We start from the raw sequence: 24,149 nt of genomic DNA, 5'->3' as shown, positions 1-24,149 counted from the left end.
TACTTTCGACCAACAATTAACTTGTGTATCGGGAAAAGTCCGATGGCTCTTCAATTGCTCCCAAGAGCAGAAGCGCAGGGGGCAGACCCTACACAAACCCTCAATGCAGCATTGAAGAATTTTGAGAATATCCTGACAGAGGACCAAAAACGAGACTATCAAAAAAGCACCGCGACACCAGATATCGCGAGTGTCATAGAGTTTGTTGCAGAAATCGATGCTAGAAATAGCAGTACAACGAGGAGGTGCGTGGCTCCACGGCTATGTACCTTCTTAGAGGCAACACAACAGTTCACTGGCGTCGTGGAAACATTCGTTAGCTCTAATCCGATAATCGCCGCCCTCGTCTGGGGAGGTGTAAAGACTGCTATATTGACGGCGAGCAATGTGGCCTCCTACTTTGACAAAGTCACAAGTATGATCATGCGCATCGGCAAATTCTCTCCGACATATCAAAAATTCGGCCCACTCTATCCCGACTGCATTGGTCTCCAACGTGCCCTTTGTGATTTCTACGCTATCACCATCAATCTGTGTGTCAAGATCATCGAAGTCTCCCGTCGAACCGCCCTTAAGCAAACTCTTTCGTCGATACTAAATCCCTTTGAATCCGAGTTCAAGCCATTCCTTGATCTGCTAAATGAAGCTACACATAAGATCGACCTAGAGGTGTCACTCGCATCAAAGCAAGCAGACAAAGAAGCAAAAAAGCTGCTAGAATATGAAAGTCAACAGAATTCAACATTCCGACCTTTGGCCCGAAGCTTCTTCCAAAAATCACTGAAACAACAAGCAGAGGCAAACGAGAGGCGAATGAAATTGAAAAAAAGTGAAATGGAGAAGTTGAAGACAATCATTCGAAACAACCTTTCTCCTATCGACCATGACCGTCCTTTGAGACAGATCATGAAGCAACGGGTCCCAGCCACGGCTGAGTGGTTTCACAAAGAGTTGGTCTTTGATAAGTGGAAAATGGATCCGCAATCTGCGATACTCTGGTGTTTAGGCACCATAGGCATGGGAAAGACAGTGATCATGTCTAATGTGGTGGATCAGTTACGATTACATACGGCCCGCAAGAGAAATGAGATCGTATGCTACTACTTCTGTCGTGTTGACAATCAAGCAACTTTATCTGCAAGGAGCATTCTTGGAAGTCTTGCTCGTCAAATTCTCGATCCTCAGATTGAACAAAGCGAATATGAAACTCTACTCTCTTTACAGGAGACCACCCGGGATCTTACCACGACTGAAGTTGTTCAGTTCTTGCTATCTCATATGGGGGCTGATGAGGGTAAGAAGTACTATGTTGCCCTGGACGGACTAGACGAATGTGATATAAATCAGGTTCGAGCAGTGGAACAGGCTATGGTTAAACTCTGCAGCAAGTGCATTGGTTTCAAAATCCTCTGCGCGGGCCGACCTGGTCTTGAAAAACGGTTCAATTCGACTGTACCACAGTACAGAATCATGGTGAATGAGGAAAAGGTCAAGTCGGACATGGATCACTATCTTACCCAGACTTTGGAAAAGTGTTTGGACGATAAGGTTTTGATTCTTGGGGATTCAACAATTTTCAAGAAGATATACAGCACATTACGGGACAATTCTGACGGAATGTAAGTGTTAATGCCGCGTATATATTAATATTAAGATATATGACTAGGCAGCTTTAGATACAGTACTAACAGACTCGAAAAAACACAGGTTCCTTTGGGCAGCTCTTTGTATTGAAGAGCTTTGTGTACAGAATTGTGATCACGATATTCTGGAAACACTGAATCATCTTCCACACAGCTTGGCTGAGCTCTATGATCGAAAGCTTCGTCGTGTTCGAGAGGGAAGGGCGGCTGGCCAGGCAATGAAACTCCTACAATATTGTGGGATAGTGAAACGGCCATTATCAGTCATGGAGTATCGAGAGGCCCTTAGTCTTTCCCTCGAACAGAAGGCCTTTGACCGTGGGAAGGTTCCCAACGACATGAATAGGGTTGTCAATAGTTGTTGCGGATTAACATTCGTTGATGAAGAGGAAGACACTATACACTATGTTCATCGTAGTGTGAAAGAACATCTTTTTACCATGAATGGTCAACACACAGCGCTGTTCGAGATTGCAAGCGTCAACCGGGATTTTGGGTTTCTTTGCATGATATATCTGGATTTCACCGACTTCAAGCGTCAGTTATCGAAAGTTCACAATGGTTCCAGTATTCCTATCATGCCCATTCAGCTCGGTACCAGTCCTCTACCCACCCGTCCTTTCATCAGAGCCACCAGTCAGATACCCCAAAGACTTCTTTCCGGCCATCGCCAGCTACAGAATTTCAGCACTCGAGAGGTAGAGAGAAAGGCGCAGGATATACTGGGAGATGCGACTTCTTCCCAGCTGGGGCTAGAACTCCATAAGCAAGGGTTCCAGTTTCTCAACTACGCCAAGGCTTACTGGCACCAACATCTGGCTGATTTTACTCCAGATATGAACAGTACCATGTGGCGTTTGTTTTGCCGGTGCATAGAAGGTGATGATGTTGCTTCACACAGACCGTGGGAGTCAGAGCAGCAGACCTACAAGAAGGGAAATGATATACCAGCGGCTATCCAATGGTTATTGACCCATAGGCATTATGCATTACTTTTATACTATGCAAGCCATCAGTCCCACGTTTTGTCTGAAAATGTGAGGGTTAAAATCCTTCGCGACGTCGACATCTACAATCGTTATCGATATACTGAGGCAATTCTTCGCCTTAGCAGTACCAATGATGTTTTGAATAATGGATTGTCATATGCTGTGCTAAATGGGTGTATTCGTTCCCTAACAATGTTGCTCCAAGCGGGGGCTGAAGTCAATGCTCAAGTAAATGGCCGAACAGCTCTCCAAGCGGCTGCAGAAGGGGGTCATCTCGATGTGGTACGGACACTTCTAGCAGCAAAAGCAGACATCAACGCATCTCCTGCTAAAGATTATGGCCGAACAGCTCTCCAGGCGGCAGCGGGGCAAGGCCACCTCGACGTGGTACAGACACTTCTAGTAGCAAAAGCAGACGTTAACGCATCTCCTACTCAATCAAATGGCCGAACAGCTCTCCAGGCGGCAGCGGAGCGAGGCCACCTTCACGTGGTACAGATACTTCTAGCGGCAAAAGCAGACGTCAACGTATCTCCTGCTCAAGTAAATGGCCGAACAGCTCTCCAAGCGGCAGCGGAGCAAGGCCATCTCGACGTGGTGCAGACACTTCTAGCAGCAAAAGCAGACGTTAACGCATCTCCTGCTGAGACTTACGGCCAAACAGCTCTCCAGGCGGCAGCAGGGAGAGGTCACCTCGACGTGGTACAGACACTTCTAGCAGCAAAAGCAGACGTTAACGCATCTCCTGCTGAGACTTACGGTCAAACAGCTCTCCAAGCAGCAGCAAAAGGGGGTCACCTCGATGTGGTACAGACACTTCTAGCAGCAAAAGCAGACGTCAACGTATCTCCTGCTCAATCAAATGGCCGAACAGCTCTCCAAGCGGCAGCAGAAGGGGGTCATCTCGATGTGGTACAGACACTTCTAGCAGCAAAAGCAGACGTTAACGCATCTCCTACTCAATCAAATGGCCGAACAGCTCTCCAGGCGGCAGCGGAGCGAGGCCACCTTCACGTGGTACAGATACTTCTAGTAGCAAAAGCAGACGTCAACGTATCTCCTGCTCAAGTAAATGGCCAAACAGCTCTCCAGGCGGCAGCAGGGGGAGGTCACCTCGACGTGGTACAGACACTTCTAGCAGCAAAAGCAGACATCAACGCATCTCCTGCTGAGACTTACGGTCAAACAGCTCTCCAGGCGGCAGCGGAGCAAGGTCACCTCGACGTGGTACAGACACTTCTAGCAGCAAAAGCAGACGTTAACGCATCTCCTACTGAGACTTACGGTCAAACAGCTCTCCAGGCGGCAGCAGGGGGAGGTCACCTCGACGTGGTACAGACACTTCTAACAGCAAAAGCAGATGTTAACGCATCTCCTGCTGAGACTTACGGCCAAACAGCTCTCCAGGCGGCAGCAGGGGGAGGTCACCTCGACGTGGTACAGAAACTTCTAGCAGCAAAAGCAGACGTTAACGCATCTCCTGCTGAGACTTACGGTCAAACAGCTCTCCAAGCAGCAGCAAAAGGGGGTCACCTCGATGTGGTACGGACCCTTCTAGCAGCAAAAGCAGACATCAACGCATCTCCTGCTAAAGATTATGGCCGAACAGCTCTCCAAGCGGCAGCGGAGCGAGGTCACCTCGATGTGGTACAGACCCTCCTAGCGGCAAAAGCAGAAGTCAACGCATCTCCTGCTAAATATAGAGGACGAAGAGCTCTCCAAGCAGCAGCAGGAGGAGGTCACACTGAGGTGGTGCAGGCATTGCTAGCAGCGAAAGCAGACGTCAACGCACCTGCTAGTTCTAGTGGACGAACAGCTCTCCAAGAAGCAGAAAGAGGAGGTCACACTGAGGTGGTGCAGGCATTACTAGCAGCAGGAGCCAATGACAACGCCTCTGATGAGGAATGGATAGTCAAACCAGAAGGGGACGCAGTCTTGAAGTGGTGGAGACGTTGAAATAGTCTGACGGGAAGGGTCGATTTACTATATTGATAGTGATATATTCAAGCAATGAAGTGTCTCCTTTTTACTCAATGTAATCCATTAAGAGCAATGGCAGTCGATTCGCTGAGGCGCTGTGGCCGTTCGAGTTGAGACCTCGCAAAATCGCCGTAACACACGACAAGCTTGGTTAAAGACCCGACATATTGGCTACTAGTACAAATTAGTCGAATATGAACAAGCAAAATTGTCGAACGTAGTTGTAAGGAATGGAGGAATATGGTTGAATTGAAAGATAGAGAGTTTGGTATTACCATCTTGGTGTCCATATATGATACTACGTATGTGCATCTAGTAGTCCCTGCTCTACCTTGCAATGAGTACGTGTCAAGCTCTTTCAATTCAAGAAAGAAATCAATTTGACTATATCTGGGTAATCTTATAACAGTCTTGGTTGCTTTGCTCTACATCAGCTTTCAACCGAGTTCATAGAACGGACTAGAATATTCATAAGATAAACATTTATATCTACTAAAGGGCCAAACTACGCAGCACCATTAACCACGGGGCAATTCTTAAAGCCTCAAACACTATTTTTTTTATTTTCGTGTTATGTTAAATGCCACTTCCTGTCGCCCGGGCACATCCATGAACCTATAAAGATCCGAAGAATCAAACGACCGACAAGACTACATCTGTTCCATTTCGACCTCAATCCCAAGATTCATCTTCATCATATCTATCCCGTCACCACTTGTGCTTTTCCTTGATCCCAGCCGGCGGAGCCCAAGGCACTAATTGCTTTCCCAGGTAAGCAGATGAGCCCTTGACCGTACCGGTACCACCCTGACTGCGGTCATTCGATGTGTTAGTACGCCTCTCAAGACTGGCAGGACCTCTGTTCCAGTAGCCGACAGCATCGATTTTCTGCACGACAGTTTTGGCAAGTTGGAACATTGCTCCAATTCCCGAATAACCGACTTCAGCTCCGAGGGTACTCAGCTCCTGGTTCGCAGTAGAGGGAACGGTGTGCGTAATATCTGCACCGAGGAGATCTGTCGCACACCAGGACTCATTGCGATCACCGGGTTCAAGGAAGGAATTTGATTTCATGATGTCGTCCACTTTGCTGCTGACAATGGAGGCCTGCCACCACTGTTTTCCATCCTTGACCATTTTCTCATGCGGGGCGTTTTGCAAAACCATGATACCTGGATCGAGGATAGAAGGGGTGGCAAGGAGTTCTTGGGTTTCGCTGATTTGGAGAAACAAGTCCTTACTCCTTTCCGAGCGGTAAGAGTGACGGCTCCACCGCTCCATGAATACCTTTTCGATTTTGATCTTTGAAGCAGGCGGAAGATGGACGAGCATACGGAGATGTTTGCTGTTTGGTTCTACCCTGATGCTTTTCGCCATTGTTCGTGCAGCTTCGTCAAGCTCCGGGTCAGCACCCGTAATGTATTCGATAAAACCTTGTACCCTAGCAGCTGCATCCCAGACTTGCGAGGGAAAACTCAAGTGCACCGTGCCTAGGGAGACCTCAGGATACCGAATCATAGCATTCCCATATTCATTAACCGAGATAACAATGGTTCTGTTCGGACCGACGCGGCACCAGAACTCGTACTTTACGCCTCGGTGGCTGTACTTTTGGTCGAACAGACGAGATTGGTCGGTCTCCAAATCGATGAGGTAGTCGATGTCCACAGGAGACGAAGTCAAGCGCTCAAAGAACGAGGTTGGAGGCGGTGTCAAGTTGTTCTTAGAGAAGAACAGCTGGTGAACCTCCCTGTAGCTCATCTCCCGTTCTTTTGTTGAAGCTGGCAGACTGGGCATGAACATAAGACCGAACTGGAATTGAAGACTCAATGTTCCGGGAAAGCTGCGGACTGCATCAAGAATGGGTTGAAGGAAGCGAAACAGAGACTCTGTTGAGTCATGAGCGAGCTTCTTTTCTTTTGGTGACTTCACAACCGCCTTTGTGGGGAAAGCAATGCTTTTTAGTCGCTGTGCTTGTGTTGATTTAGATACTGTTCTTCGGCACCAGAAATTTATGATGGGGACTTGAACCTTTCCTTTGTTCTCTGCATTGGTTTCAGTGTTTCCCTTTCGCCCCCGGGTATTAGCAGTGTGGACTTCAGTCTTTGCCCTTTTCACTACTTTGGTCTCCTCATCCACCCAATGAAAAGTCCCGTCGGGAGGCTGCTGATGGAACATTGTCTCGCGGAATTCTCTTGTCTGAGTCTCATCTGTCGCAGCCAGATTTTCGCCAACTTCTGTTTCCGTATCTTGCTCCTCGCGTTTGGCGTCGGATTGTTGCGAAGAGACAATACTCGAGCGAGGAGAAGGCATCTGAGGCGAGATATCAATGAGATCTGGGTGAAGAAACGGCACTTCCTCAAACCCCCAACCAGAGGTTTGGCTTTGCTGAATACTGCCATTTGGAGCAATGTGACGCGAGGTAGATGGCAGAGCTTGAGGCGTAGGATCAAGTAGGCTAGCATCAAGGGGCATCGAAATTTCCTCAATGCTAGGAATTTCTGGGGCAGGATTGTCCTTGATCTGCTGGAGCAGATATTCTAATGCTACTTCATCGGCCTTGCTGCGGAATTTAGGAGCCTTTTCAGGTTTCCGTTCGTCTTCAGACAGGTCATTCTCATTAAAAGAGCCAGAAGCCTCTGAATCAGGCAATGGCACATCTGTAGCAAGCCCTAATTGAGCAGGCTCGCTAGTAGCAAAGGCTGGAGTTGTTTCCCGGAGAATCATCGAATCTTGGGTTGACTCAGGACAAGGAGAGATGCTCTGAGTTAGCCGAGGCTGCGTAGTTGTATCATCGATATTGGGCGTATCGAAAATATCATCAGTTTGAGTAAAAGTGGTAGCCTCGCCATACTGGAATTGGTCATGTTGAACATCGATAAACTGCTCCGGGCCGTTTGATGGGATTGTAGCTGGCGGATTGAATGCAGCAATGTGTTTGAAATCACTATCCAGGCTCTTCACTTCGCAACCAAGATCAATGAGGGGGCTGATGTCTTCTGTGTCCTCTTTGTTGAGATCCAGCTGAGTGGATGTGGTGCTTGAGTGTTTTTGATCTTTTATTTTTGGCTTGCTGGAAGCTTCCTCCATTCGAGTTTCCTTCGAGGTCCCAGCCGTCTCAAGAATTAGCCTTATCTCCCCCATAACTGAATCGACACTTCGCCCTTGTGTTGTATTCACCTGTGAATCCACTGCGTAGAGTATGCCGAGAGGCTGAGACCTGTCGACTCTTGGAGAACTAGAGTGAATTGGTTGGTACAGAGTCTTAGTCGGCTTCTCTTCTTTGTTCGCTGAGGGGATAGCCAAATCAGCTGCATCTGACTTGTCTTCTGGCTGTTTGAGCGTTGTACCCGGATGAGTGGACAGAACTGGGAGACGCCGGGTGGCAAGTGATTTCGGTTCCTGGGTAGAGGCAGGATAGGTAGAGGCCACAGAACAGGTTGCCTTAGACCTTGTTTCCGATTGCTTAGAACCTGCATTGGGAGGAGTGGAGTCAGCCGCGCTGCCAACAAGACTGGCGGCTCTTTGTTGAGGGGCTGAGACAGACGAACCGGCTACCTGTTGCTCCCTCATTCGCTCCCTATAGCTGAGTCTGCTAAACAGGGAGGTAATTGGGCCACGAGGGGTGGCTGTTGGCTTCTCTTGCCGAAGTTGGCTAGAGGGCACTACAGTTCCATCTGGTCGCATAACCACACGTCTTTTGACGCCTGCAGGATTGGGCTTGAGCGGGCCGGACTGTCTCTGGTCCCGTGGCGCAGAAACGCTGGACTCAGGTGGAGGCCTGGGCTCAACAATCTCAGGGGAGCTGGGCTCATCTCGTAGTAGTGTTTTTGTGCGACTGTCCGTTGCCAAAGGCCGTTTACAGACACCCCGCGAGATCCATTTGTCGACATCTTTTGCCTTCCCAGTAGACAGATACGGGTGCTGAGCATCGCTCCTCTCGGGAGAGGTCTCACTTTTAGGTGGGAGATGCCGATCAATCTCTGCTAGGAGGGGGGTCATGTTTCGGGCCTATCTCTGGAAAATGATAGTCCTCCCAATCCCGAGTTATGTTCGCTTCCTTCAGGGCCACTTGCGGCGGCTGTCGAAGTTTGCGGAGTGGACGGAATTCGTTAGCGAGCTCGTCGAATTCACAAACCACCAGAGTCATTATCTTTTGGAGACGAAGAGAGGCATTTCGGTCGATTAAAATACGCCACAAGGCAGTGGCACTGATCTGTGCATATGTCATGACGCGAAAGGTAGCGTTTTCTCGTTTTGGAGCAAGTATGATCGGCCCTCGGTTTGGGTTCTCAATGAGGTCCTAGAAAATATATATTAAAATACAAAACTTGGGAAAAAAAGGAATTAGGACTATACCAAGCACTCTTCAAGGGAGTCGAGTATATCCATTGCCTCCTCGATGTTGTCCATCTGTTGTGCAGAAATATGGAGCCCACGGGCTCCCTGTACTGTAATTTGTGTTCCTGTCATTTCGGAAATTCGACGTAAGAGAGGGCCCGAGTCATGAGAGATAGGACCAATTCCCACCTGCGAGGGATACCAAAACTTGACAACGGGTCCATCGCTAGTGGGCTGTGTCGGCATAACTTCCTCCACTAGAGTTTCCACCCCTGGCTGCGCATCGCTTGCGTAGCTAAGAAGGGGATTTGGATCGAAGTAGGTCGAGATCGGAAGTTGTCGAACTCTCGGCATCTTGAGTAGAAGAGAAATTAGTACAATATAATTTGCATGCCGAGGAGGCATTGCAACATACCTCAAGTAGATCATCATTGCGGTGCTCTTCGATATAAGTTGCAAGCAGCGATGTAATTTCGACATCGAATTCATCATCGAACTGACCAGTGACAACCAGGAACTGGGTTGGATTAGCAGAGCCATCATTATAGATAGTAAAAAACGAACTCACATGTTTATCAGGTTGATATTGGACCTTGATCGAAGCACCAGGATTCAGCTTCCTATAAAAGAGTCAGTTTTTATCAATGTAAGTGTACATAACATGTCATACTTGAGCTTGTCTCGGAATTCTAAAATCTATATCGAGTCTGGTCAGTCTCGGCCATTATAAGAACGCGGATGTTAGGATATAAACTTACCCCTTGGTCCTCCAGTGACCACATTGAACTCAAATAAAGCGTCCGGCTGTCAGCCATCTTGTATTGTATTTTAGGGAGCTATGAGTGGCCAGGTGTGACGATGCGGACTTGAGTGGTGATAGACGCAAATGAATTGGAGTTGGACATCAACCAGGCCGGGGGGAACCGATTAGAGACGGTGGGGCGGATGCAAATGGATTGGAGACGGAGCCTTTTGAGCTATCAATCGATTTGAGGACGTGAATTGGTTTGAAACATGTATGAAGAAAGCAATTGGGCAAGAGGTGGGTTGATTGACTCGGGGATAGAGAGAATCGACTAAGTAAGAGACTGGTGAAAGCAAATCGATTACAGAAGGACTAGGTGAACAGCACCTACACAATCGATTTGATGAAGCACGCTGTAGTTAACATTGCATATGAGATGAAGATGAAGGTGGAAGTGGAGAAAGAGAGGACAAGAAAGAGGAAGTAGAGGTGAAATAAAAGAGTCAAATGAGATAAGTCTCCTGTTATAGCAGGGACGATGTTCAAACCTCCACGAGTGGAAGGAACAACTAGGGTCTCTTGTGTCTATCGGCTTAGAAGTCAGCAGCAAGCGATGGAGAATGTGAGCGCGCGGTGCTATCTTATATCCAAGACAATGAGGTTGGATTACAATAATTCATAGAAGATGGGGAGTACATATAGAACAAATCAAGCAAAAGTCGAAAGTGTATAGATTTCGGAGTTGCATAATGACCACCCACAACATCTAGGCAAAAAGGAAATATGTAGCCACTCTCTTTAATGGTCTTCTGAACATGAACCAAGAAACAAGACTCGCCACCATGTTCATCACGGTGTAATCATATCCAGGTAAAAATATGCAGGTCGTCAAGCGTCATATCTAACAGGGGGTAACAGTACAACGGGAAAAGGAGGTAAAAATGCAGGTGAAGGTAAGAATAGAAACAAGAATACAAAAATCGAAGGGTAACACGACGGAATTGAGCTCTGCCACGGGTATCTGCTGCAAAGGGAAATGAAACGCCATGCACCGGCCAAGAATGATCTATGGGAAATGAAGAGTGGGTTGGCAGGGGGTGGGTTGTTGAGACATAGGATCGAGTGGAAACGGTGAAATCGGGACGAAATAATGTTTTAGAAGGCGGTCGTGGCGTTAATTTGGCGGTATGTTTTGGGGGAGCTGAGTAGAGAGCACAGAGAAGAAGATGGGCGTGGTGGTAGACAATTCGCATGTTTGATGCCGGAGGTTGACACAAACAGCCGACGATGAAAAGACAAAGCTCAAATCAATCACTGGGTTTCCGACTCTCATTAAGCCGGATCGCCCACTTCATTTCTGTCTCAGTCTCCTTGACCTGAGCAAGGACACCGGCGATTGTATCGTTGTTGGACCTGGCCGACTCAATCGTCTCGCGGAAGTCGTTATCCTTCATTTCCTTATACGCGGAGTGCCGAGCGAGCAGGTTCTCGTAAGATTCCTTGAGGGTGTCAAATTCCCTATTCTTCTGATCCGCAAGAACCTCTAGCCGCTCGGTGGAATGTATATGTGTTTTCTGCGCGTTGGCAATAGTCGCGAACTCGGCCCAAATGGCATTGATCCGTTTTGCAAACTCTGCCTTGTCGCGTTTTGTCGCGCTAGATAGCACCTCGTACTGTGTCTCGTGGTGCTTAGCGATCTCTAGTGACCGGGCTTGTTCGCGATTGTGATTCTCGCGCTCCTCGCGCATAGTATGGTTGGTCTGGTTTGCGTCCATTTCTGCGTCCTGCCGCTTACTGCGCTCGTGCTGGAGCTCCGTTCTTAGCTCCTCCAGCTTCCGATCTTTCCGTGCAATTGAGTTGAGGTTGGTCTCGTTGACTTGCTCGAGGTTCCGTAGGCGCTCGTTCATGTTTTGTTGCTGAATCTTGTAGGCCTCGTTGGTTCTTTGGTACTCCTCCGCACGAGACTTGTAGAGTGTGCATTCGCGCGTTAGACGTGCTATTTCCTCCTGGAGATTGTGGATAACACGTCCGGATTTCCCTGTCGCCGCTGCATGGCCAACGGCTGACCATTCAGATGTGGGGGCATCGCTATTGTTCGTTTCGGCGGGGTTCACGGAGGGGTTCGAAGGGTTCGAAGGAGACGAGCAGGCTCGATTGTAGCCTGGAGTGCGCGGATTGTAAGTTTTTAGAAGTTGAGAGGGGGAGTAGGAGCGGAATCACCAACCATTCTGCCCTTCGGGGGCTGATTCATCGAGAAATCCGTTATGCTGGTGCATATTCAATTGCGTGTCCACATGCGGGAGATTGACTTGTGGCGCGTCTGCACGGATAGGGGGGTCAGCAGCAATCGGTATAAGATTTTTGCTAGGGCTGAGACGCTTCATGACCCGTTTGAAGCCCCCCATGGTGACCGCCCGCGCCTGTCATGAGGAACCGGATGGGAAGAACAAGATGGGAGCAAAAACCAGTAGACCTGTGAAGGGAAAGGCTCATACCAGTATTAGAAGCCAATTGAGCTAGATGTGAGGTCGTTGTCTTATGATTCCGCTTATTCATCTAAGCATCGCAAGGGAGGCCTCTGATCAATAAAGGCGCTGTCTCATGCAATAGTCCAAAGATCATCAAAAACTAAAACAAAATGATCTTGTAGAAGATTCCAAAACAATGAAGTAGCGGTAAGAAAAGGTGAAGTTGTGGAAGATCAGTCGATCTTTGGTTCTTTGTGTTCCAACTCCGCGTCTGTCAGGAACGCCACGACGCTAGCGGGGAACGACAGGTCTTGTTTTCTTTTTTCTTTGCTTTTTCTTCGCGTTTTGGTGTTTTTGTTTGACGATGCATATGAATGTATGCATTTCAGATGAAGTGAATATGCTGAATATAATTGATTACTTCCTCAACGCCTCAGGCCACCTATATATCAATGATATCCAGGGGTATTCTATATACAGGAAGTTATACCACTTTTCCATAACTCCACCAAAACACCGAGTCCAAAAGAAATTAAGACCAACAACGCCAGAACAGATGAATAACCTAGACAAGGTAGGCGAGCAGACCGACGATTCCCATTACCAATTGTACAGAGGATTGCGGGATAGAAGCACCACCGGTTTCCGAGGTTGCGGTGGAAGACGCTTCTTTGCCATTGACATCGTCAGTGCGGGTAGCTTTCAGGCTATCGGTTGAGCTGGCAACGGCTGAGCTGGAAGGGGTGCCAGATGCGCTAGCAGAAGAGCTAATGAGGGCCTTGCTAGTAGTGCTGGACGTTGTGGTCTGGGTCGTTTGCGTTGCCTCTGTCGTACCAGTGGCCGAGGTGCTATGGGCAGAAGTAGTGTCGGTAGTGCCGGTAGTAGTACCAGTGGTAGTTCCGGTGGTGGCTCCGGTGGTGGTGCCAGTGGCTTCAGCAGTAGAAGCAGCAGTGCCAGTCTCGGTGGTATCATCCGCTTCAGGGTCAGCGGCGGGCTTGCCAGCTGACTTCAGCAGAGCGGTATAGTTAGTCTGGTCTTTCTGCGTGATCTGGAAGGCATAGGTATCGCCGCTCTTGACATCGCTGTCGGGCGTCCAGGTGAAGGAGCCGCCCTTGCTGCTAGTAGTGATAGGCTTGACATCTTGCAGGGCACCGGAGGAACCGGTGCGAAGGAGGATGGTCACAGGCTAAAAAAGAGTCAGTTTTGTTATCATTTGGCATCAAAGGATATTCGTATTACCAGATCAGGGTCGGCACCAGTCCATGTAAGGGTAACCGGCTTGCCAGGTTCGAGGGGGTCCTTGGGCCAGGAAGTGAAGGATAGAGGGTCGGCGGCGAGACCAAGGGACACGAGGGAAGCCGTTACAGCAATAAGACTCTGAGAGAAATGCATTGTAAAGAAAGTCAAAGACAGTTTGGGTTTAAAGAAAGTGAGGTGATATCAGAAAAAACTAGGTGAGCTGGTGATGGAGAACGCGATATAACTCTAACAACTTCGGTGGCGCATCGCGATTCTTATCTGACGGCAAAAATTGCCTGGGGCTTTCCCAGGCCCACAGAAATGAGAATGAAAGCCGCCTGTTGGTATTCTAACGCTGAGACCCAAGGGCATTATGGGAGAATGTTGCATTCCGATGGCCCTAATAGTGAAGCATCTATACCTTGTTACCTAATAAAGCATGTAGTCTCCCTTGTGTGGAGAATGCCTGCTAGCTAACATTGTAAATTCCCGAGAAAAGGTTAATTCAAAACTATGCCTGCGAGGGATTTACCGAGTTTCATGGCAAGTGTACGAGAGGTTGCTCTGATTCAGTACGTTTGAGCGTAATGCCTGGGTGGCTGCGACGAGGCTTCATTTTCCTCATAGTGGCTAACAGCCCATGAGAGTGGTTAGCCCATACAACGAAGCGCCTACAAGTTATAAATGAGAAGGCCGAAGTATGGTCGCCCAATAACATGACTTTCCAGGAAATGCTGGAATGCTATCCCTTTCCGGTTTGTTGTGGTGGGGATCAATCTATGGAGTATAGGGCTCTATGATCACCTCTTATCGCCCATCAAGCATTTCCGGGGCCTTGCCCTACCATAGCCGTACCCTACCATAGATCTCATACCAAGGGGGCCACATGGTTTAGTTGTTTGTCTGGAGGCTGGGGTAGCTTGATCGCCACCCATACGGCACGAGGAATACCGAATATTTCCCCAGCCTTCTAACTCAATGACTTGGCTATATCAATAGAGTTCAATGACATAAGCTTATATGCATAGAAAATAATACTGGCAATGATAATAATGGCACGAAATATAGAGTAAGTTGAGTCGAGTTGAAAGAATGTATACGACCGAGTGTTGCGAGAATATATATATCAAACATACAATGTAAGCAGGGACAACATGGTTCCGTCTCAGCCCTATTTTTGCTTTATCTATGGTGATTACAGAGCAGTAATGGGCTCCAAGACATGTCAAATACATTGGCTCCCTTTGATTTGCTAATTGAGGCTGTTTGTAGCTATACTGCGGAGGCCCATGTCCAATGTTTACTTTTACAGTTGGGACTTCTAGGGTTAGACCTGCAGCAAGGGATCTGTTGGTACACGATCATTTCTATTCCAGGCAGGGAACTACGACTATACCCCGCAATGTCTAAACCCTTGAGACTTTATTGTCAAACAAATTGAATTGGTATACGCTGATATAGAACCCTCAGAACTCCCACAAATCCCGCATGAAACACCCTGGACCAGAGTCCACACCACCATCTTCCTCTAGTAGACGATCTGTGAAGATACGTTTGGGAATCTGGTACTCGACGACCGGAATCTTCTTGAGATTTCTCTCTTCCACTCCAAGATCGGCAGTTACCATGCCCGCATATGTGTGATCAAGGAAATCTTCCAGACTGTATGCTTGCTTTGTGAACTGCTCGGAAATGATCCGTGCAATGGCCGCAACGTTGGGGTGGAAGTGAGATTGAAGGGTCTCGATCTCCCAAAGACTGCTCTCAATGGCGTTGGTCATGTTGGGGTCGGACTCATTTGGATCGAACGGATCATCCATGCCTTCTTTTTCCACTTGTGCGAGTTCGTCCTTATCACGGATAGATCGGTGCATCATGAATGTAGTCGTGGGGTGGTTCTTAAAGAAGTTGTACATGAACGGAACGATCACCACAATGGCGGAGGGAGGGGCATTCAATGCAAGACGAGCGAGACGCTTGATGAAGCTGGCCACCAATGTGGACGGAAGATGGGTTGAGGACAAGAAGGTGTTCAGCAGTCGGAAGAATCGTGATCTGTGCTTAGAGTGCAGCAGCTCGGAATCCAGGAGCGAGTACAACTTGGAGTAGAACTGAGGGTAGTCCAGGTTCTTTTCCTGGATCAGGTAGAAGAGACCAGACAGTGCGAGGAGCGATGTCGCACCACCGACATTGTATGAGTCCGTCAAGAAGTCCATCAGAAGCTCCGGTCGGTTGAACCACGGCTCAATGTTGTGCACCATCATACGCAGCAGGCTTTTCCGTTGCGATTGCGAGAGATTGTTTCGTAGAATGGCCAACCACGCCTCCTGTGCCTGCTTCCTGTGGGAGTTTGCCGAAACTAAGCGCTTATTCTTGGTGTCTCGTTTCGCGTAGAAGTTTTCGAACTTGTGTTCCGGTCCAGGCACCTCATCGCAGGTTTCAAGGATCTTAATCAGGATTTCGAGGACTTCAGGGGATCGTTTCGTAGAGGCATAGTCACTGATATATGTTAGCCGCAACACTCGACAGCAGGAAATATATATACATACGCCATCTGTGTGAAAGTGTAGTATCTCACATCCTCATACTCCTTCACGAACTTGGCAACGGCTTCAGTCTGCAGATCCTGGCCGTTATTGGCCTCGATGATGGCCGCAAAGATATCCTTGAAGAAACCCGTCGACCAAACATTATTCTCCGCACCCGGGATATGGGCGAGACGTTCCTTGACAATGCGCATGCTCAGTGTCAGAGCCGCAATCTAGAGATCGTCAGTAATAGTAACCCACGCCAGATCAGAATATACATACCTGGGAGGAAGCATCTGCCTCACGCATGATAGCTACAAGGGCATTCTGGTAATCAAGGCAACGCTCCTTCAACCATGCCACGACGATTTTCTCGTTCTCAGCGGCACGGCTTGACTCGGTCAAATTTCCTCCGGCGATCAATCGACTGAACACACGGCAAAGAGAGACGGCCACAGCCATCTCAGGTTTTTTGGCGGATTGCTCGACATTGAGCATGGATAGTAGGGTCGCAATATTGTTATAGCCCTTCCGTGACTCCGCAATTTGATTCTCTAGCTCTTGAATAGTAGAAAGTTTCTCGGCGAAATTGTCCTCGGCGACAGCGCGGCGCTTGGAGGATGGAGCGCTGGCATTCTTGCCGCTCTTGCGCTTCTTCGAGCTTGAATCCGTAACAAGTGCAGGCATTTTGAGCTAGCGTCTTGTAATGTACAGTGAACGAGGTTATCTGCAACTTTTTTTTATCGTTTGGACCATCTCGGATGCTGGTTTTTCCGAGGAACGGAACCACCGCCCGAAACGGCTAGCGTCTTCACCTCCTAGCCATCCCGAACCTCAAGTCTCCTCAATTCCGTTCACCCACCCCATTGACCAAGATTCTTCCATCTGCAACAATGGCTTCGCGTCTTGCTAAGAGCGCCATTGGTACGCTTTTCACGAACCTCGACCGTCTGATCGACTCGATGCCTTCAGTTACTAACTCACCCTAGGCGCATCCCGACTTCGGCCGGCCCTTCCCGCCCGTGGTGTCCCTGCCGTCACTGCCAACCTGACCTCCTCTCGTCAGGCCTCCAACGTTCCCGCCGAGGAGCCCGCCAAGAAGGCGCAGTCAATCCTGAACGCCATCCCCGGCAACTCCCTGGTCACCAAGACCGCTACCCTGTCTGCCGCCGCCGGTCTGTCCATTGCCGCCATCAGCAACGAGCTGTACGTTATGAACGAGGAGACTGTCGCTGCTTTCTGTCTGCTGTCTGTCTTCACCGCTGTTGGCAAGTACGGTGGTCCCGCCTACCGCGAGTGGGCCGAGGGTCAGGTCCAGAAGCACAAGGACATCCTGAACGCTGCCCGTGCCGACCACACCAACGCTGTCCAGCAGCGTATCGACAACGTCTCCCAGATGTCTGGCGTTGTTGAGGTCACCAAGCAGCTCTTCGCTGTTTCCAAGGTATGAATACTCGGTCGCGTACCTTGATACTTGGGGTCGGTTGTTGACAATCCGTTTGCAGGAAACCGCCCAGCTCGAGTCCCAGGCCTACGAGCTCCAGCAGCGCACTGCCCTCGCTGCCGAGGCCAAGCAGGTCCTCGACTCGTGGGTGCGTTACGAGAACCAGGTCAAGCAGCGCCAGCAGCGTGAGCTTGCCGAGTCCGTCATTGCCAAGATCCAGAAGGAGCTCGAGAGCCCCAAGGTTCTCCAGCAGATCCTCCAGCAGAGCGTTGCTGATGTTGAGCGTGAGTTATCTACCAATTGACCTTTACATAGGATAGTGCTAACGGTTCCCAGGCATCATGGCGTCCAAGGCCCTGTAAACGGGCTCAGTAGCTCACTGCATTCGGCATTGTGTACAAAACTATAAGGGCTATTTGCATCCGCCGAGTTAGACCTTGCAATACCATTTTGATTCTTACTCTATAATCGGAGGCACGTGGTTTCAAGACATGTTCTCAACCGAATTGGGTCTGGAAATGCCCACCGGTTGATGTCTGGCATATGAATCTGTCCGGGCCAGTTTCATCGTAGAACACATTGATCAGAGTATGATACAAAGAGCTCCCTCCTGAAGAGTGTCTTTTGAATCTATGTGACTGGGACCACCCTAGAGCTATGTAATATGTACTTGAAAGTAAACGCTGGCCACTTTATTCCCGAGGTCAGGGCAAAGGCTGAGTCCGCCCAAGGCGCCCTATGACATGCAGGGTCTAATGCAGCACGCCACCCCCGGGACCGTGGAGAATGCGATAAGATATCCATAGATCTATATATATATATATTATAAAGGTTTGATCTATCTAGGGGATTCTACGTTATTGTATACACGTTGTTCCTGAGATATCCCAGTATTTACAGTATTTCAGTATTTAATATATTCTTTGTGTGCACACGGGAAATCAGCCGTTGGCCAAGACCCCGGACCCCAGTCATCAGCCCGTGGACGTGGACTGCCGCCTACACAGCCACTGTCTATCATTGTGATTATTTTTAATATCATTCATCCTCAGCCCTACATGTATTCTCGACAATCCTCCCTCACACCTAACCTTACACCCGACTATCACACAGACAAACCGGCCCAGATCCACTCCCGCCGCCATCCGCTAAGTAGATGAGCATCATGCCCTCACTACGCAACATCCTCAACAAACGCGACGACCTCAGCACCACCCAACCGCCTCAAAATGCACCAGCAACACCCCAAGCACCCGAGTTCAAGCTCATCCGCACAGACACGCACACCCAGGAGATAATAATTCCACCCTCAAACCCAAACGACCCATCCCCATACCTATCGTCACCAACTCAAGAAGAGCCCACATCTCCCCGTCGGAGCTTCCAACTCTTCAACCGCTCCCCCAGACTCTCCTCTGCCTCCTCACAATCCCCGCCCCGTCGCGAGCGCCGTCTCTCAAACCTCCTCCATCTCGACCATCGCAGTCGCAGTAACTCGCGTGACTCCTCCGCTAATATCCCCGCGGATCTGCCGCAGATCGACGACGATCATGGCGCGAGTAAGCAGGAGCGTGAGGCGTTGTGGGAGAAGAGGGCGACTGTGCTAGTACAGCAGAATCCACAGTTTGCGCACTCCGGCTCGTCGTTGCCGGGGCGGCAGGGTGAGGGAGAAGCGTCGCTAGGTTTAGGATTGGGACTAGAACAGGCGAGATCAAGGAGCTCGAGTCAGAGTCGGGTCAGTTTGGATCCAAAGGAAGATGTAAGTGGTTACTGTTTATATATTTGCGTGGTGGCTGTGCTTATAGTTGGAATGTGGGACTAACGGATCATAGATTAATATTCAAGAGGCGATCCGACTGCATGAAGCTGGTGGTAAGTTCTGCTTTTCTATGTTCCGCTGGAGATATATGTTGATTGACATGGATTATAGAACTCGAGCGATCAACTCACATGTTCGGACAACTTGCTGATCCAAATGGTGCAAATAATCCGCTGAGTCAGGTTCTTTATGGCCTCGCACTACGGTAACACCGCGCCTAGGTCTCTCTCAATTTTCTAGATGCTAATTAATGTCTAGACACGGATGGGGTTGTCCTGTAGATCCCGCTCGCGCTGTGACTTATCTCTCCGCCGCAGCATCTAACTCCGCCGCGGTTGAAGCGGAGGCCCTCCGCGCTGGGGTCAAGAAAGGGGGAGTCGCAAAAGGCGAACTCGTTTTGGCTATGTTTGAATTGGCCAATTGCTTCCGTAATGGGTGGGGTATAGCAAAGGATCCTCCTGCTGCCAGACAGTATTACGAGACTGCTGCGAATTTGGGTGACACAGATGCCATGAATGAAGTGGGCTGGTGTTACCTAGAGGGATTCGGGGGTAAGAAGGACAAGGTACGTTTGATCGATGCTTAGATGTATATTTTGTGCCTATTCTGACTGGATATTGCTATAGTTCAAAGCTGCCAAGTATTACAGACTTGCCGAGGAGAATGGGTGTCCTACTCTTGGGAATTCATGGTATGTTCAACCGACCGAGGATTTGGAATTTGCATCTAATAGATATCATAGGATTTGGAAAGACAAGTATAACCCGAAGTGAGCTGCTTCAATAAAGGTTGCAGACATTACCTCTTTGCTACAACGGAGGTAGTCATTATTATCTCTATTCTACGATTGATGTATTTCACGGCCTCATTACTCGATGTATCTTTAACTTTTCATACGTGTCACGTCAAACATTCATGATCGATGTCCAATTATCCCACTATGTCTTTTCTCCGCAGTCACCTTAGAATCACCATCAATAACACGCGCCTCCTCCCCATCAAATATCAAAGCAATATCCTCAAGCGACCTCCCCTTGGTCTCAGGATAAGTCTTCCAAACAACAACCAAAAGAACAAGCAGCACGACCAAAAACACAAAATAATATTTCCAAGAAATACTCTCAAACGCAATGGGGTTAATAAGCTGATTGAAAACCAGCCCTATATAATTCGAGGTCACGGCGATAGCAACGCCCTTAGCACGCATCGAGGTCGTCCAGATCTCAGCCGGGTACGCCAGAAGCAGTGGCGTGAAAGCGATATCGTAGCCGGCATAGTAGATGAACAAGAACGGGATCACAGCTGTTCCGACAGCACCAGTACCCGTCGTCGTGAAGCTGCCTGATAGCGCAGTGATGAAGATATAGCTGAACAGCATGATCACAGTCGATGTGATGAAGAGCATCCGGCGGCCAGCACGGTCGACAAGACACGCGCCTACCACGCTCATTATCAGGTTCCAGAGCTGAAGGAAGCCGTTTATGAGTGTCTGGTCTGTTGTCGAGGTTATACCGATTGTGTCAAGGATGAGAGCTAGGTAGTATGACACCACACCACTAGAGCAGATATACAGTTAGCAACGGATCTCTCCATGTATCTTGTTTCACTTCGTGGAAACAATAGTAAAATCCAAATTAATACTTACCCTCCATTCCACTGAGCAAAAACGCCCAAAGAAACACTCAAGAAAAGCCGATATCGATTCCCAGGAGTTCTAACACAATCGATCCAGCGCGCCTGTGGTCGAGCCTTCCGCTCTGCCGCCAGACCCTGGCTAATCTCCTCAATCTCAAAAGCCACCAACTGCGACCCCTCATCCCCACCAGCATGGAACTTGACCAGCATACGCCGAGCTTCCTCGACCCGCCCGCAACTAAGCAGCCAGCGTGGGGATTCGGGTACAAACAAGGTGCCAGGTAAGGCAAGAATCGGTAACGCAATCTGCATAAGCACAGGTAAACGCCACGACCAGCTACTCTGCACATTCCGCATCCCGAAGGAAATCCACGCTGACAGCAAGGACCCGACATAGTACTGGCACATGTAGATGGCTGTGACGAGCGAGCGATGTGACGGGTACGCTATTTCCGTGACGAGGATGACGCCGCACTGGAACCAGGCGCTGGCGATACCGATCAGAAGACGGGAGTAGATGAATGTATTGGGGTTTTGGGCTGCGGCTTGCAGTCCCACGCCGGCGACGATGAAGATGTATCCGGTTAGGATTGTGGGTTTGCGACCGAACCGGTTGGCAGACCATGCTTGGATGGGGAGGAAGATGATGCTGCCTATGCTTTGGAGGGCGTTTATGAAACCGAGTTTTACTCCTTGGGGGTTGTTCATGAAGGTTTGCCATTGTGGTAGGGATTGGAGGCTGTTCATTAGGGATATGTCGTAGCCGAAGGTGCTGGAGAAGAGGATCAGGCTTGCTATTAGGAGGTTTAGGTGAATTAGATGTGTTGTTTTCCACCATGGTTTGGACTGGGATTTGGTTATTAGTGGGCTTTGAAGTGGTTATTGAGATGGAGAGGGTTTATACCGGAGTGAGTCCCGTGACAGCTCTTGATGTGGGCTTGTCTTCCATGATGAGGTCTTCTCCATTAAAGCGGGCGAGAGGGGAGATGTGTGTATCTCGAGGTAACTGTCTGGGTTCATGAAATTGAAGAAATCAATCTGCCCCCCTTCTCTTTTCCGGCATCCCGACACCCCGACACCCCGGATATCCTTGCGCCGAGATCCCGGGGATATGCGGAGAAGTGGACCTCAACTCAACTACGCTAACCGTCGGCTCAGCTCCGAGACAGTCTGACTTTTACTCCGTACTCTGTCAAGTGTTTGGATTCCTTGGATGCCAGGGGTTGGTTGTTAGAATTTGACCGAGTCGAAGGAGTACATATAAGTACAATCTCGGATAACCCGAGGTGCAAATCCGACTCTCCTTGCTCAGGTGGGAACCCCTTTTCTTTGTCATTTGTTTTTCAAGCAATCAGCTCTTACCTTGGCAATTTTAGCCCACAGATTAATATATTTAATATATGTGGGCGTTTATTTAGCCTTTTAAGCGGAATGAAGAGGCGAACAAGGGGGGGCAAATGGGATTGAATATGCTGTATAACCTCAATTCTAACATCTGTAATATCGTGACTTTGGAAAGTTGACTGTTAATATCCTATAATAGCTACCATAGACATAAATCCAGCCTACCATACGTTAAAGCGACAAAACTTCATAACTGACACTAGTGTTCCCCAAGATCGCAATCTTTTCCGCCTTTAATTCCGCCCGCATCTTCTCTTCTTCCTTCTTCTCGGCTTCTTCTTCTTCCTCGAGATCACTGTTGCTCATACCAATCCTCTCAACCTCGAAATCTAACTCATTGACGAGCTCACCCCCTCCGCGCAGGTAGCTGTCGGCCGTGGATTGTTTGAGAGGCTAACATGGTTAGCTGAAAATCGACAACGTGACTGTTATAGCTCAATGGCCGCAGGAACAAAACTCACATGACTTCGGAATTTCTGGAACATACGCGGCTTATAGTGTGATCCGCTGAATGAGATGACCAGTCCCTCGTCCCCCTGGATAGAATTAGCAATTCAAACAGTCTCATCCAAAAAAGGCAAACCACACTCACCTCTTGAGCTTGATATGTCGTCCAACCCTCATTCCTCAACTTCTCAAAAGTCCCAACCCCACCACCAACACTCCCAACACCAGTAGCCGCGATATCCAAACCGACATCAATCTCCTTATCCTTGCTATTGGTCATATGAATAGCACACTCATCAGTAACCCAAGCAGACTGAATAATCCAAAGTCCATTCTTCTCAATATCCGTCGAAAAGTCCGACGCAAGAAGCGCCTTAGCATTCTCCGACGCCCACTTCGAAACAGGTTTCCCAAACGGAGCCAGGATCTTCTCCCGCTTAACCAGACTGCCCGTCACAAGACCCGCTTTCCCCGAAGCGCTGTTTTTGTGCGTACCATCACCGTTCACATCAATAGGAACGGCAGCCGCAGCCGCAGCCGACAATCCTCCCGAGAGTCGGATATGATCCCCATCTTCGCTCTCAGAGGACCGGGTCTTCCACATCGATGCCGTGGGCTCCTCGCGGCTTAGTGTCCGACCGAGCGCCGTGAATCCATCTATCTTGGGCTGTCCTTCCTTGCTGAGATCGGTGATCTGGTTCCAGCCACCGTTCTCGTCAAAGAAGCCGACCGAGCCTGGGTGGAACTTTTTGAAGGTCGGTGGGATGTATAAGAAGGTTCCTTCTGGGTTTCGGGCCATGAGACTGGCATATTCGATGTCGAGGGTTGTAGGTTTACCCATGGTGGTAATTTGTACTGATATATTCACAGGGTTGGATTTGTTGCAGATACTAACTGTCGTGCGCAGCGGCAAGGGTTTAGGTTAAATACGTAGCTGGTGGGCTGTCTGTTGATCGAAAAACACGACGCGGGGCATGATCTCATCGTGGACCCCATATGTGAAGAGATGAAGACGCCCCATTTTTTTTATCAGCTCAGCCCAGCTCTCTGAATCTTGTCAGCGTCAGGAACGATGTCAAATTGCTCTCTAATAACGTGGGCTATACAATAGCTTTCATCATCACATTCATATCCCTTTGATCTCGGGTATCTCCCACTTAAGATGAATAAACTTCATGACATTGAGATGCAGAATTGCGATCGGCGATGTTGATCACTAGCTCTCAGGAGGGGTCTGTGACCGTAGCACGACAATTAGTGGAGTACGTGGGCCGAGGACTGTCTTTCCGACGCTCTGGCACGAACTCTGAGATTGTCAGTGCCAGAATATCTCCACTCTCGGCACACCAACTGGTAATTTTTTCGATTGATGTCCTAGATCTAGATCATGATGTAAAAATACACCATGCGAAGTTGTGTTTATGCTGGGTTCACTTTAAGCCCAGCTATTGGCGATACTTTGCGGAA

General features: G+C 49.0%; 10 protein-coding genes across 10 annotated transcripts; 3 read left to right on the top strand and 7 right to left on the bottom strand.

Moving 5' to 3' along the window:
* Positions 1-42: 42 nt before the first annotated feature.
* N7487_009403 (uncharacterized protein) lies at positions 43-4,588 on the top strand (the record flags this gene model as incomplete). The annotated part of the gene is made up of 2 exons (XM_056877133.1): positions 43-1,619; positions 1,708-4,588. The coding sequence occupies 2 exons, from the start codon at positions 43-45 to the stop codon at positions 4,586-4,588; spliced, it is 4,458 nt and encodes a 1,485-aa protein (XP_056725713.1).
* A 732-nt stretch (positions 4,589-5,320) lies between these two features.
* On the bottom strand, positions 5,321-9,768 carry N7487_009402 (uncharacterized protein; the record flags this gene model as incomplete). The annotated part of the gene is made up of 7 exons (XM_056877132.1): positions 5,321-8,623; positions 8,685-8,915; positions 8,972-9,307; positions 9,369-9,470; positions 9,522-9,573; positions 9,624-9,649; positions 9,712-9,768. 7 exons carry the CDS (start codon positions 9,766-9,768, stop codon positions 5,321-5,323), a joined length of 4,107 nt encoding a protein of 1,368 aa, XP_056725712.1.
* Positions 9,769-11,005: 1,237 nt separating this feature from the next.
* On the bottom strand, positions 11,006-12,103 carry N7487_009401 (uncharacterized protein; the record flags this gene model as incomplete). Its single annotated transcript, XM_056877131.1, has 2 exons — positions 11,006-11,859; positions 11,923-12,103. The coding sequence occupies 2 exons, from the start codon at positions 12,101-12,103 to the stop codon at positions 11,006-11,008; spliced, it is 1,035 nt and encodes a 344-aa protein (XP_056725711.1).
* Positions 12,104-12,319: 216 nt separating this feature from the next.
* Positions 12,320-12,550, bottom strand: N7487_009400 (uncharacterized protein; the record flags this gene model as incomplete). Its single annotated transcript, XM_056877130.1, is given in 2 exon segments — positions 12,320-12,457; positions 12,473-12,550. The coding sequence occupies 2 exon segments, from the start codon at positions 12,548-12,550 to the stop codon at positions 12,320-12,322; spliced, it is 216 nt and encodes a 71-aa protein (XP_056725710.1).
* Positions 12,551-12,731: 181 nt separating this feature from the next.
* On the bottom strand, positions 12,732-13,558 carry N7487_009399 (GPI anchored serine-threonine rich family protein; the record flags this gene model as incomplete). The annotated part of the gene is made up of 2 exons (XM_056877129.1): positions 12,732-13,352; positions 13,406-13,558. The coding sequence occupies 2 exons, from the start codon at positions 13,556-13,558 to the stop codon at positions 12,732-12,734; spliced, it is 774 nt and encodes a 257-aa protein (XP_056725709.1).
* A 1,271-nt stretch (positions 13,559-14,829) lies between these two features.
* On the bottom strand, positions 14,830-16,640 carry noc4 (ribosome biosynthesis protein NOC4). Its single transcript, XM_056877128.1, has 3 exons — positions 16,216-16,640; positions 15,955-16,166; positions 14,830-15,904 (listed from the first exon to the last, which is right to left on the bottom strand). Exons 1-3 carry the CDS (start codon positions 16,618-16,620, stop codon positions 14,872-14,874), a joined length of 1,650 nt encoding a protein of 549 aa, XP_056725708.1. The 5' UTR covers positions 16,621-16,640; the 3' UTR covers positions 14,830-14,871.
* A 99-nt stretch (positions 16,641-16,739) lies between these two features.
* Positions 16,740-17,850, top strand: atp4 (F1F0 ATP synthase subunit 4; the record flags this gene model as incomplete). Its single annotated transcript, XM_056877127.1, has 4 exons — positions 16,740-16,857; positions 16,923-17,377; positions 17,439-17,661; positions 17,714-17,850. Coding segments are annotated over 4 exons (822 nt in total), but the record flags the coding sequence as incomplete, so codon positions are not given.
* Positions 17,851-18,533: 683 nt separating this feature from the next.
* N7487_009396 (tetratricopeptide repeat protein) lies at positions 18,534-19,969 on the top strand (the record flags this gene model as incomplete). Its single annotated transcript, XM_056877126.1, has 6 exons — positions 18,534-19,136; positions 19,210-19,249; positions 19,308-19,401; positions 19,455-19,761; positions 19,823-19,887; positions 19,939-19,969. The coding sequence occupies 6 exons, from the start codon at positions 18,534-18,536 to the stop codon at positions 19,967-19,969; spliced, it is 1,140 nt and encodes a 379-aa protein (XP_056725706.1).
* Positions 19,970-20,109: 140 nt separating this feature from the next.
* Positions 20,110-21,780, bottom strand: N7487_009395 (uncharacterized protein; the record flags this gene model as incomplete). The annotated part of the gene is made up of 3 exons (XM_056877125.1): positions 20,110-20,752; positions 20,842-21,677; positions 21,736-21,780. 3 exons carry the CDS (start codon positions 21,778-21,780, stop codon positions 20,110-20,112), a joined length of 1,524 nt encoding a protein of 507 aa, XP_056725705.1.
* Positions 21,781-22,406: 626 nt separating this feature from the next.
* Positions 22,407-23,523, bottom strand: N7487_009394 (uncharacterized protein; the record flags this gene model as incomplete). The annotated part of the gene is made up of 3 exons (XM_056877124.1): positions 22,407-22,628; positions 22,697-22,771; positions 22,828-23,523. 3 exons carry the CDS (start codon positions 23,521-23,523, stop codon positions 22,407-22,409), a joined length of 993 nt encoding a protein of 330 aa, XP_056725704.1.
* Between the last annotated feature and the right edge of the window lie 626 nt (positions 23,524-24,149).

This window comes from Penicillium crustosum (genome assembly GCF_028827405.1).
Source record: "Penicillium crustosum strain IBT 35664 chromosome Unknown utg000004l_segment0_segment0, whole genome shotgun sequence".
In the NCBI taxonomy this organism is placed as follows: domain Eukaryota; kingdom Fungi; phylum Ascomycota; class Eurotiomycetes; order Eurotiales; family Aspergillaceae; genus Penicillium; species Penicillium crustosum.
This window is presented reverse-complemented; position numbering and strand designations above follow the sequence as displayed.

Bases quoted from the DNA above. Each gene is read 5' to 3' on its own strand.
- noc4 (XM_056877128.1), bottom strand. From the start codon at position 16,620: ATGCCTGCACTTGTTACGGATTCAAGCTCGAAGAAGCGCAAGAGCGGC. The intron at 16,167-16,215 runs GTATGTATATTC...GACGATCTCTAG, and splicing joins AGGCAGATGCTTCCTCCCAG to ATTGCGGCTCTGACACTGAG. The intron at 15,905-15,954 runs GTATGTATATAT...AACATATATCAG, and splicing joins TACACTTTCACACAGATGGC to TGACTATGCCTCTACGAAAC.